The following is a 12,519-nucleotide window of genomic DNA, read 5'->3' as shown; positions in this document are numbered from 1 at the left end:
GCACATTAAGTACAAGTTACCAACTCCACTGCCCATCTCTGATGCACCATGATGTCAAGTGTGCATAGACACTTCGTGTGAACTGCATGGATACCATTTCAGAACTGTGGTGTGTAAATGACATGTATTTAGCCTCCACAGTCATGGATCAGAGGAAGCTGGTGTTAGTGTTGGCCTTGCGCCCTGTTGTCGAAAATAAACACCACCGATGTTGAGTGGGAACTGCTCACTATATGCAATCACAGATAAGCGACATAATGTCTGGGAGTGGTGGGTGTGTGTGTTTGTGAGGTACTGATAAAAGACTCACAAGAAAACTGAGAAACTGGTGGTCTTCTCATAAACCACATGGTTCATGAAAGTGAAAGTGAATCAAACAAAAAGCAGCTGTATAAAAGGACTACGTTCTCTTTCAGCAGGATAACTGGATGCTCCTCTCTGCTGTGGCACCTCCCCAGTAAAGGTATGAACTCTCTACCATGTTTATTGTTACGTTACTGTAAGAGACAGACTGTGGTGATTGATCAATGTGAAACTTTATTTTATGTATGAAGGGTTAAATATTAAAAAATATGATTTATTAAATTTAATTGTTTTTATGTCCATATGCAGTTCTCCTTTTCTAGCCATGGGAGGCAGTGACTCAAGTAAGTAATATGAAACCACCTGCAGAGCATAGTTCAAACTTTCCTCATGATAATTAGTTTTTCTCTGTTGTACGAGCAGTAGGGGCGAAGTCTAATGTTATTTCATCAGATACAGAAATGTGGATTTGGATGTGTTAAATGTAGATGCACTTTCACCTTAACTGTAACACTCTAACTGTTTTCTCCTGTTTAATACATTAGAAAAGAAGTAAATAAATCGACTTTAACACTGATGTTGTAGAACATCGTCAGTGTGAGTCTATAAAACACATTCTGCAATATTTGTTGTAACCATGGAGTTTGAACTATTTCTGTTCATGATTAGATTAGATTAGATTAACTTTATTAATCCCACAACTGGGAAATTCACTCACCACAGCAGAAAATAAATATCTATGGAATAAACATCTATGGAAATATACATCAAAAATAACCCAAATATACACCAATATACACCCAATATACACCAATAAATACAATATACACAATACACACGTTAGAGTCTGACAGCTGCTGGAATGAAGGACCTGCAGAACCTCTCCTTCTTACAGCGAGGATGTAAAAGTCTGCTGCTGAAGAAGCTACTCAGAGACCCTACAGTGTCATGCAGGGGGTGAGAGTTGTTGTTCATGATGGATGTCAGCTTAGCTAACATCCTCCTCTCACCTACTTCCTCAATGGAGTCTAGATTGGTTTTAATCAGCGCTCAACTGTAAATCAGGACGTCACAGAGGGTGAGGAGTCACAGGAGAACATCCAGAGTGTCTGGAGCACATTGGACAACGCCTTAACACAACTGTCATCACAAACAAAGCATTGTTTGTTGGCATTTAACAATCATCACTCAGGGTCAGCCCTCTCTCCTTCTCTCTCACTGACCGTCTCTCCTTCCCCTCTGTCTGTGGATCACTACAGTGGGGGGAAGGAAACCGGGCTAAGTGTCTGTCTGTGGATCTCCTCCGCTCCAGTTCAGAACGATGGAGGCGCACCGACTCTCAGCTCTGTCCATAGATCTGACACAACAGCTCAACAACAGCCACATCCTGTATCTCAGCCAATAATGTTGTTTTACGATTTTTACAAGCCATTTACGAATAACTTCAGACAGAACAGATAAATATCTACAGATTTTGATTGTGACAAAGGAGGTCCCAGATCCTGTTCCTCTTGCACAAATTAAAATTTTAATTTCATGGAAAAAAAAGTGTTCTTCTACTTCCTCAAATGATTCTGTCTGTTTTACTTTCTAGAACCAACACCACCCCCTCCTCGCAGTAAGTTATCAAATCAACAAACATTAATTCTGTTCATCATTAACAGGTTGACATGTCTTTATACCTTCATGATGATGATGATGAGTGTTAATGTGCGTTAGCCTCCACTACAGTCCTGGGTCAGAGGGAGCTGGTGTTGCTGCTGTAGTGTGGTGCCCTGCTGCTCCCGGTCCAAAATAAAGAACGCATACAATTGCTACCTGTGTGTGAGTGTGTGTGTGTGTGTGTGTGTGTGTGTGTGTGTCAGTCAATTCTATTCAATTTTATTTATATAGACCTAAATCATAAGTTATCTCTGTACTCTATAATATTGTTTGTTTTTCTATTTCTGTTAATGTTTGGTTTTATTACCAGGAGAAAAGTCTTCTTCTACTTCCTCAAATGACTGTCTCTGTGTTACTCTCTAGAACCTCCTACTCCACCCCCTACTCCACCCCCTTCTCCCAGTAAGTCATCAATTCAATGGTAGAACATTATTCACAGTTTGACATGTCCTTGCATCAAATACTCACAACTAACACTAAATTACTTCTAACACTATTTTCTTGTCAGCTTTTAGAGATCCATGGAGAAAAGTATCTTGGGGGTGAGTACATGTAAATTGTCCACATGGTGACACTAGCTTTGATGTGTTCCTCAGCTTGACGGCACTGAACTGAAATATCTCGACATCTATTGGATGGATTGTGATGAAATGTGGTTCACACATTCATGGTCCCCTCAGGGTGAACTGTAATAATGTGGTGATCCTCTGACTTTTCCTCTAGCGCCACCATCAGGTCTTATTGTAATGTGTCCACTACTTTGGTTTCTGATCACATACCTGCAGAAATAATCATATTCCCGTCAGCCTCAGCTGTATGGTGTGTTTACTGCTTATTAGTAAATGTGGGCATGCTAACAAGCTAAACTACGGTGGTGAACAGGATCTAGACTATTTCTGCTAAACATCAACATGATGGCCTTGTCACTGTGAACTTGGTACCATGCTAAACTTAGCATTTAGCTCAGAGCACAGCTGTGCCTCTATGCAGCCTCACAGAGCTGCTAGCATGGCTGCAGTCTGGTTAAAACTTTATCTATATCTTATTTTAACAGACATAACGAAGAGGATCTGAAGTATGTGAAGGATTATCAACCTGAAATTGATGACGTCAGACACCTCAGAGTTTTGCTCTATGGGCCCGTTGGTACTGGAAAGTCCAGCTTCATCAACTCTGTCAGCAGCGTCTTAGTAGGGAGAACGACCCAACCAGCTGGAGTCAGTGCAACCACCTCTGACCAAAGTCATACCAAGAAGGTAAGTAAACTCACTGAAAACAGTGGGTTACTCATCTTCTTCACCTTGTTCTTCACTTGACATACAGGACTCTTGAAATGAGACCAATTCTCCACTTGGTATTAACATGCAGTCTGTTCCTCAATCACTTTGCATTTACACGTTAGTTAATTACATGCTTCATCTTTCAGTAACACATTTCAACATTACATGTACCTCTATATACTTACATATAGTTCTTAACATCACAGTGAGCTCATGAATGCCATGACCTGTGCATGTATTAGACATGGGTAAATTGAAAACCCCAGTGTCAACACTACAAAGACTGGTGTTGTTCTGGGTATCAATAACAACAGTAAGAGTTCACCTGCCTAACATTTTGCAATCACTCACTGAATATGACAATGTATGTAGAAGCACATTAAGGACGCATTAAACCCAAAATTATGATTGTACAGCTGTAGCAGCTTTTAATTATAAAAAGAAAAACTGTTGGTATCAATATCAGTGACACTGGCCTTGATATAATTTGGTGTTGGATCTGAAACTAAACTTTATCTTACTGCTCAGCTTCTACTCTGCATTTACACCTGTGTTTTTCCTTCATTCCCAGAAACAGATCACATTAGTACCAGTTGGAAATAGACTCAAAATAGACAGGCCAGTGGAATAACAAGTTGTACAATTTAAGCATGACTTTTATTGTCATGCCTTTTCACCAAACTTTGAGACTTTGTCCATATAAATTTCAGTTGAGGAGCAACTTTGCTCCTTGGACTAATAAAGTCCATCCTGTCCATTCTGGTTGCATGTTAACTTAAATGTTTTCTATGATTCAACAGGGCCGTGATGAGAAGTAAAAACAAGACCATTGTCATTATTTCTTCACATTTTATCCACGTGTCTTTCAGTATGAAACCCATAAAATCCAGAAAGGAAGCAGAGGGAACTTCTACCCTGTTGTCTTCAATGACATCATGGGTCTGGAGGAGAAGACTGGAGGAGGAGTCAGGGCGGACGACATCAAACTGGCCATGAAGGGACACTTGAAGGAGGGATACAAGGTACAACTGTCACACCGTTACCTTTGTTCAGTAAAACAGGTGTGTTTAGTGATCTGTTTTTCATCGAGCTGTAACTAAGAACATCCATCCATCCATTAGCTATACTGCTTATCCTTATAGGGTTGCAGAGGGGTGCAGGCAACCCAGCTGACACTGGGCGAGGGCGGGGTACAGCCTATACAGGTCGCCAGTCTTTCACAGGGCTGACATAAAGAGACAAACATCTAGTCACTCACACATTCACACCTATGGGCACTTTTTTAGTCGCCAATTAACCTAATGTGCATGTCTTTGGACTGTGGGAGGAAGCCGGAGAACCTGGAGAGAAACCACGTAGGCACTAGGGCTGGGTTGAAAAAATACATTCTCCGATTTAAATTGATCTTCAGTTGAATAATCCGTTATCGATTCGTACAACCCGAGATCGATCTTTTAATATACTGTACGTCTTTTACACTCTGCTATGGATGTGTGAAGCTGTCACAAAGAGATCTGGTCAGGTGAGTATAGGTAGAGCTGCCAGAGCAGCTGGAACGACGCTCCGCAACTATTCTTTCTCAAAGTGATGAAATAAAATATCCAGTTTTATATCCAGTCATTTTCCAACTTATAAAGTTCAAATACACTGGTATATAGACATAAAGAAACATTAAGTTAAAGTTTTTTTTAGTATTCAAAACAAGATTAATAAGACACAAAACAGGACCGATTTTTAAGCGCTTGAAGATCCGAACATCACGTGTGTCATGTGTAGAGCTAAGAAAAACAAATCAAATGGTTTTCATTCAAGTTTTCAAATTGACATTGAAGGTGTATTGAAGTGAGAGGTGAGGTCAATGAAGTCAGCAGCAAGTCTAAAGACAGATGAGTGGCTGCATTTCAGATTTAAAACTATGAAGACAGTGAAGAGCTGAACAAAAGCAAAGCTGTATGTGAGATGTGAAGAGGAAGCTGTGTGTAGCTGCTCATACACAGTGTAGCCGGTGCACTCAGTACATTAACAACACATTTTACATCTATTATTTCTTGTGTCTGAACTCTTGGTCGTGTTAAATAGACAGTGCATTAATGTAACTGCTCCGTGTCCATTCGTAATGTAAACATTAATGTTTTTAATAAAGCACCAGGTTAGAGGAACAATTTACAGCGTCAGTTCTCTGAGAATCTCATTCATATCCAAGAAAAACTGATGTAACTGAGAAATCTCAGACTGAATCAAATCGATTCAGGAAATCAGTGTCAATACCCAGCCCTAGCAGGCCCAGGGACATTTACACAGTAATTAATTGTTCCTGGTAACATACAGGACTGCAGCAGTGAGTGACTGAGTTCAGACTCTGAGGTAAAGATACACAGGTTCATTAAGCTCCAACAATAATAATCATTAGCAAAGCATCAGCTGCAGCTTCTCATGTTAGCCAGTGCTGACATCAGCCTGAGAGGGAAGAAAGACTGAGGTCCAGACCTCGGGGGCCTCATAGCTGACTATGGGAGTGCCTCCAAACAGTTTGGGTCACAGTAGATATGAACCTTTTTGTTCATAGTACAGACCGTATATGTTCATGTGTCATTATTTATTTGGATTTTTACATTATTTTCCAGTTCAATCCAGCGTCTTCGTTGTCCAGTGGTGATCTAGGCTTCAACCCTTCACCCTCTTTAGATGACAGAGTTCACGTTCTGGTTTGTGTCTATTCTGCTAATTCAGCAAAAATTAATGACCCGGTTCTGATGAAGATGAAGGAAATCAGAGAGGCAGCCAGCGACTTGGGTAAGAGTGGCAGAATGAAGGAAGTTGACAGTTCAACAGTATATGGATATATGATGCATGCACCATTATAACATCATAACATAAGTTTTAAAAGTATCTGATAATGATATATCTGCTGATAATCTAAAGACTAGAGATGCCCCGATTGATCAGTTGCAGATCATTATTGGCAGGTTTTCATTAAAAACATGTGATCGGTAGTTAAGAATTAATGCTTCTAGTCAGCGATCACCTTAAAACCAATCACCTGAGGTTAATACTCTGTTGTCTGTGGCTGAGAAGAACTGTGTACTGGGTAGTTTAGTCCCGCCTCCCACCTGTTCACGGTGTCAACACGCGACACAAGAGCTGACCTGTCTGCACCTGCACAAGTGTGGAGAGTGAGCACTAGTTCAGCATCATGGATGAACACAGGAACAGGCTCATGACGGAAAAGGCAGAGATGCTCATTATTAAAAAGAATCTACTGACAATGCTTTTTCAATGACTTATATTGGCAGCAAAAATACATGATCAGGCATCCCTACTAAAGACATATAGCATATTTGACAATGATTCCTTAAATTGGGTTAGCATCCAATTGTTGAAATTTCTGTCTATAATCACAATCCTTCTCCGAGTCATAACTCAGTCGAATCTGAACACAGACATGATACATCACACTTTTAGATTCACTGTGAATCACAAACACTTCTAGGGGATAACATCAGTTGTTGTGTCCATTGCAAATGACACATCCAAAAACCCCAATTACTGCAGAAACTGTCTGAGAATCCTCATGTTTTTAAGTTTTCTTCAGTATCACAGTGATCCAGTGACAGTTGTACATCCATTGGTACACTGTGTACTGTAGCATAAAGGCCACACTACACCTAAAAAGAACTGATTCATGTTGGAGATGGATTTTTGGGCATAAATATGAATGAACTGAGTTCAACAAGTTAGTAGAAGTTAGACTTTATGCCGCACGCCTCTTTTCATGAACACCCCTCATGTGTTGAGTGTTGTGTTAGAATCTTTGGACAAAATCAAACTGCCAGAGAAATATCAACTCATAATTAATTAACCTCTCTATGTGCAGGAATTCCCCAAGTGGCTATTGTCACCAAAGTTGATGAGGCCTGCGGTGAAACTGAAAAGGATCTGAAGAACGTCTACAAGAGCAAGTACATGAAGAAAAAGGCAAGTTACTGTCAGTCTTCTAATGAGTACAATAAGTTCAGTTTAGCTTTACAATCTACTTTAGAATATGAGCTAAAAACCCTGTGGATGTCAGCACTGAACTGAACTTTTGTTTCCTTCCAACTTAGATGAAAGATTTCAGCTCATCTCTGGGGATTCCAATGAACTGCATCTTTCCTGTGAAGAACTACAGTGAAGAAATCTCCATTGATGAGAATGTCAACACTCTGATCCTGAGCGTTCTGAGGCTGATAGTCGACATCGGAGACGACTTCATTCACAAGATTTGTGATCAGAGTCTTTAAATACAAGTATTTGAGTGTTGTATCTTCACTTTTATTACAGCTCCACTTAAAGACAACACAGTACAGTTCATAATGAAGTGACAATTTGACTGTATTTGTAACGTATCTTAGTCTTAATAATCAACAATATAATCAGACAAATATAAAATAATATAAACAAGTTAATTTTATTGATTTCTGATCATGATGTATTGAGTATAAATAAAAAAATCAAAGATAATTTGTATGTTTTTGTTGTTCTAACTTCTGAAGAAAACTGCACCATCATCTGCAAACAGCTCCTCCTCATAGCAGGTGTTCATGTAACAGATGCTGGATTAAAATCTGACATATAAACTGCATCCTTCAGAGGACGCAGTCTACGAGGATGTGGCTTTTAGTAGACGTATTTCACAAAGGCTATTCTGAAATGAGACGGTAGCTACAGATGATTTATGCTGTGTCTCCAGCTGTGCTGGCTGTTACTGTTGAGTTGCAAAGTGCAGCTAATATCGCCTAGCAACCTTAACAACACATAACTTTTTGTCACTAAAACTTGAGGTTTTCAGGCTCTTGGCTTTAACAGTCATAGCGTTAGCTGTTGAACTGAGCTAGAAAACAATACTTATATTTAAAAGTGGCTCTCTGTCAGTGCTGTTTGCTTTCATTACCGGCACAATGAATCTTGGGATAGGTTTGACCACAAAGGATCCAGCCGTCTGAGCCTTCGTTGCTGAACTCTGCTGCTCTGGATCCTAGTGTTTTGTTGATTGAATTCTTTTAGATTCAAATTTCAGCTTAACTTTAAGAAGCAGGCAATTCTTAACATATGTTCAAGGTAATAGTGACAGTTGTACCTTGTAACCCTCCTCCACATTTCCCATCGTGGCCAGTTTGATGTCGTCCACCCTGACTCCTCTTCCAGTCCCCTCCTCCAGACCCACGGTGTCCCTGTAGATAACAGGATGGAAGTTCCCTCTGCTTTCTTTCTGGATTTTCTGGCTCTCATACTGAAAAGAAAGAAGAAGTGCCACTTTAATGACAGTGCTGCCATCTACTGACTGGAGGCCTGGCAAAGTTTGTAACTTGCATAATGAAACTAGTTAAGTTTGTATGATATAATCATACTTGCTTTTCCATGTGGCTTTATGCCAGAAACCTTGTGAGGCAGCGGGCTCCTCAGAAACAGACAGTGCTTTCAGCTGTCACTTGGTAAGCTAACATGCCTTCAATGACAGTGCTAACATGTTAATGTTAAGAAGGTATCATGTTTACAATGTTCACCTCATAAAGCTGCCAAGTGCTGGACAAACAGAAATGTTGACCTCATGGTGGCACTGGAGGAAAAGTCAGAGGATCACCAACATTAGTAGGATTCAATGCCTGAGGATCAAGAATGTCTGCACACTTTGTGCCAATCCATCCAGTAAATATTTAACAAGATAAATGAGAAGTGTGACCCGCTGGTGATGCTAGAGGAAAAGTCAGAGGACCACCAAAGTCTTTACAGTTCATCCTCCAGACACCATGGTCATCCGTTTTTAGTTTCACCACAATCCATCCATTAGTTATTGAGACACACCACTATCTAGACTATCTGTCCACTCTGTTACATATTGTATATACACAGTGACTGATCCCTCTGTGGTCAGGGTGACTGGATACCTCTTTAAGACTGGCTTACCCAGCCGAGCTCTAAAATTCACCTATAAAACTCCTGTGCTGGTTTAATGTTGGTGTTTCTACTTCAGACACGTGGAGAAAGGCAGGACTGGTTTCCTGAAATCCAATCTTCACTTTCAAGAGGTAAAGACTGGTTTTTACTTTAGTACTGTGACTAATTATTACCTTAGCTGAAGTCATAAGTAGTGCCAGTGCATGGGTAATATGCAGTTTGTGCCTGCGGCCTCAGGGTGGCAGTCTAACCATTCTGTAAAACTGCTGCCTCAGACCAGAGGGCAGAGCAGGAAGGTGTTGATGAAGGTGTGGATGATGTGTATTCTGTCCACATTGTCTGATCTGGAGTCAGTCTTCATTCTAATTCACTCCATTCACATCCTACTGCTGGTTGAGTGCTGCCATTAGTTTGACAGCACTAATGTTCAAAAGTCATAACATGTCAATTTTTAAAAAACTTTAGACAGTTATGCTCTGACACACTACAATGCACATATTTGCCAATTTGTATTTTTTTTCGAATAGTTGAAAGAAAGTATTAATATTCTTGTATTTAACTCTTTGATTTGACATGTTCTTTTTTCTGTTTTCACTCTCTCTCTCTATGTAGTCTCACTTACATAGTCTTACACATACACGTTGGGTGAAAAGTCAGAAATCAACAAAACATAAATGTACTGGACCTTGGTTGTCATGGTTACAGTAATAAACACGCAGAGTGTACCAACAGCGATGTACCACGCCTTTGTCACCACAGTTAAAATACTCAACAGGCAACTAAGCTTATGGATCAGTGATGGGTCGGTTAGATTTAGATAAAGACCTCCATGAGGTTAGCGGACCTTTGTTGTCATGGTTACGATAATAACTAGAATAACCACCTCGCAGTTGTCTGCCTCCTCCACTCAGACTAGTTTCAGATCACATCCCTGTCATATAAAATATGAACCATTTGTGTGAAACTTTTTAATTGCTGTGAAGATGGCTAAAAAGTGTTTTGTGAGGTCACACTAACCTTGACCTTTGACCTTTAGCCACCAAAATCTAATCAGTTTGTCCTTGAGTCCAAGTGAATGTTTGTGCCAGACTTGAAGAAGTTCCATCCAGGTGTTACTGAGATATCGTGTCCACGGGAATGAGACGGACAGACAACCCCAAAACAATATGCCTCTGTCTCTGGCTGTCGCCGGTGTGGAGGAATATCTCCCATGAAAATCTTCCCTTGCTCCTGTCATAATTACGATGGCCACTAGGTGTCGCCTGACAATGAAACGTAACTATAGGTCCTAATAAGTTGCTGCACTAACGACATATGGGCTCGTTTTTTTTTTACAGTACAGTCTCTGAAAATCCGTCACCTTATGTTTTGGTTTACAAATTGTAAATCATACTGAGGGGAATGAAGTTGTAGCCTACTCTTGAATAAATGAGTGAACAAACTTTATTTATATAGCACCTTCATACACACAAAGCGCTTTACAATTCAGCTGCAAAAACAAAACACAGGTTGAGAACCTAACACACACACGAAGAGGAGGAGAGACACTGAGTGTTACTATTTATAAAATGGCATTAACACAGTTACTTTAGACAGTTTAAAGCAGACAGCTGTTAGTTATAGGCTATGAAAAAGGTATGTTTTGAGATGTGGTTTAATACTATCCACTGAGTCAACGAGTCCAATATTTAAAGGCAGTCTTCCATATTTTTGGGGTATAGTGGCTATAAAGGTTTTTGTGGCGACCTTGGGGATATAGTTAAACGTGCAGCTGTGGAGGATCATAGAACAACAGGGAGTCTGTGATATAAGAGCGGGCGAGGCCATTTAGTGTCTTAAAAACAAGGAGAAAAACTTTAAAATCAATTCTAAAAGATACAGGGAGCCGGTTGCATCATCTCTCATGTTAGTTTTTGTTAAAAACACTGGCAGCAGCATTCTGGAGAGTCTTGGCTGCTTGTTCATGCTTTTGGAAACAAAAGCTTTTCAGCTTCTTGCTGGCTCAGTAGAGGTCTCATCTTCTCTATGTATAAGTGATAAAAGGCAGTTTTGGTCACTGAATTATAATGAGCTGAAGAGCAGAATCTAAAATGACAAAGGTTTCTTAGTTTGATTGTGTCTGTGAGATTTAGCAACTAGAAATATCTTAAGAAACAGAGAGAAAAAAACTTGTATTCCCGTTTGTATTTGATCCCTGCTACACGTAAAAATGAAATAATCCTGTTATATTTTGGTTTTTGAATATAAGCAGTAAAATTTAAGTTGTTTGTGTTGTTTGTGTTCTGCTGGTAAACGGAAAACTGAAAAAAGTGGTTACTGTACTGTTACAGTAGTGTGTCCTGTCAGACGGATCTGAGCAGCAGACATCTGACTCCATGTTGGGGTGAACCGCTGCTTTCTGCCACTTTAGACGCTGACCAGGCCAAGGTTGCTAAGCAACTGTTGTGCAGCATTGTGTTATTCTGTTGTCTTTATACATGCGACAAGATGCTGCACGCTGCCTCACAAACATGACCTCACTGCCTGAGCTGCTCAGCATTGTTCCAACCTTCTCTTCATCAGACTTCATTTTTAATGAATGCAGCCATAAACATGTTTATGGTTAACTGTTTTAATTTTAATGACATATTCAGTAATGGTATATTTTGCTTTTAGTGATAAATCATGATGCAATACTGAGCAATTTTCCCAATTAATAAAGTACACATGCTTTTGTTGTCTGCCTGCGACTTTTCATTCTTTAAACTGATAGGCTTTTGAATGTAGGGGAAAGAGATTGCGTGTTGAACCAAACTAGATTTCAAAACTTTTTTTTTTGTCTTGTGTTTTTAATCTATTCAAAAAGATCCTTTTTTAAGACAGGTTTTTATTGCGGCTTTATACTATTACTGTTTAGTAAATGCTTATAAACTTTTTTTTTTTTTTTTTTTTTTTTTTTAAATCACATGTTCATTATTCTTGATTTTCTAACATCCTTGGTCCAAGAACACAAACAAGACATGCAGAGCAACATAGCACCAAACATTTGGCCACATCACTGTATCCAGCAACAATGAAGCAGACAAACAGCCACAATACACTGACCACTAAGGCAGAACATGCGGAGCAGTAATAAACAGAGATATAATCAAATACAAGTAATATTACGTTGATGTTGATAATATCATAAAAGATGCCGTTTGCCAGTTTATGACTTTAGGGTGAAGATGGTAAATATAGCACTGAACACACAAGCCAATGCAACATTTATAGGCCGACTATAGAAAAACATACTAAGTTGTTTAATTAATACTACATGCAATAAAAAAGGCTTTAAACAGGATATAAACATAAAAGAACC

The 12,519-nt window shown here is 39.5% G+C and overlaps 1 protein-coding gene and 1 long non-coding RNA gene across 2 annotated transcripts; both read left to right on the top strand.

Annotated features, from left to right (window-relative positions):
- Positions 1 to 321: 321 nt before the first annotated feature.
- On the top strand, positions 322 to 2,353 carry LOC111230438. Its single transcript, XR_002665440.1, has 3 exons — positions 322 to 463; positions 613 to 647; positions 2,276 to 2,353. It is a non-coding gene; the product is annotated as an uncharacterized LOC111230438 (long non-coding RNA).
- Positions 629 to 7,731, top strand: LOC111230425 (interferon-induced protein 44-like). Its single transcript, XM_022757165.1, has 8 exons — positions 629 to 647; positions 2,329 to 2,367; positions 2,474 to 2,507; positions 3,020 to 3,221; positions 4,115 to 4,267; positions 5,870 to 6,038; positions 7,120 to 7,220; positions 7,349 to 7,731. The coding sequence occupies exons 1-8, from the start codon at positions 629 to 631 to the stop codon at positions 7,523 to 7,525; spliced, it is 894 nt and encodes a 297-aa protein (XP_022612886.1). The 3' UTR covers positions 7,526 to 7,731.
- The last annotated feature ends 4,788 nt before the right edge of the window (positions 7,732 to 12,519 follow it).

This window comes from Seriola dumerili, unplaced genomic scaffold (assembly GCF_002260705.1).
Source record: "Seriola dumerili isolate Sdu_G_001 unplaced genomic scaffold, Sdu_1.0 BDQW01000266.1, whole genome shotgun sequence".
NCBI classification, from domain to species: domain Eukaryota; kingdom Metazoa; phylum Chordata; class Actinopteri; order Carangiformes; family Carangidae; genus Seriola; species Seriola dumerili.
The sequence above is the reverse complement of the archived record's forward strand: the minus strand, read 5'-3'. Positions and strand labels throughout refer to the sequence as shown.

Bases quoted from the DNA above. Each gene is read 5' to 3' on its own strand.
- LOC111230425 (XM_022757165.1), top strand. The intron at 2,368-2,473 runs GTAAGTCATCAA...TTTTCTTGTCAG, and splicing joins TACTCCACCCCCTTCTCCCA to CTTTTAGAGATCCATGGAGA. The intron at 4,268-5,869 runs GTACAACTGTCA...ATTATTTTCCAG, and splicing joins ACTTGAAGGAGGGATACAAG to TTCAATCCAGCGTCTTCGTT.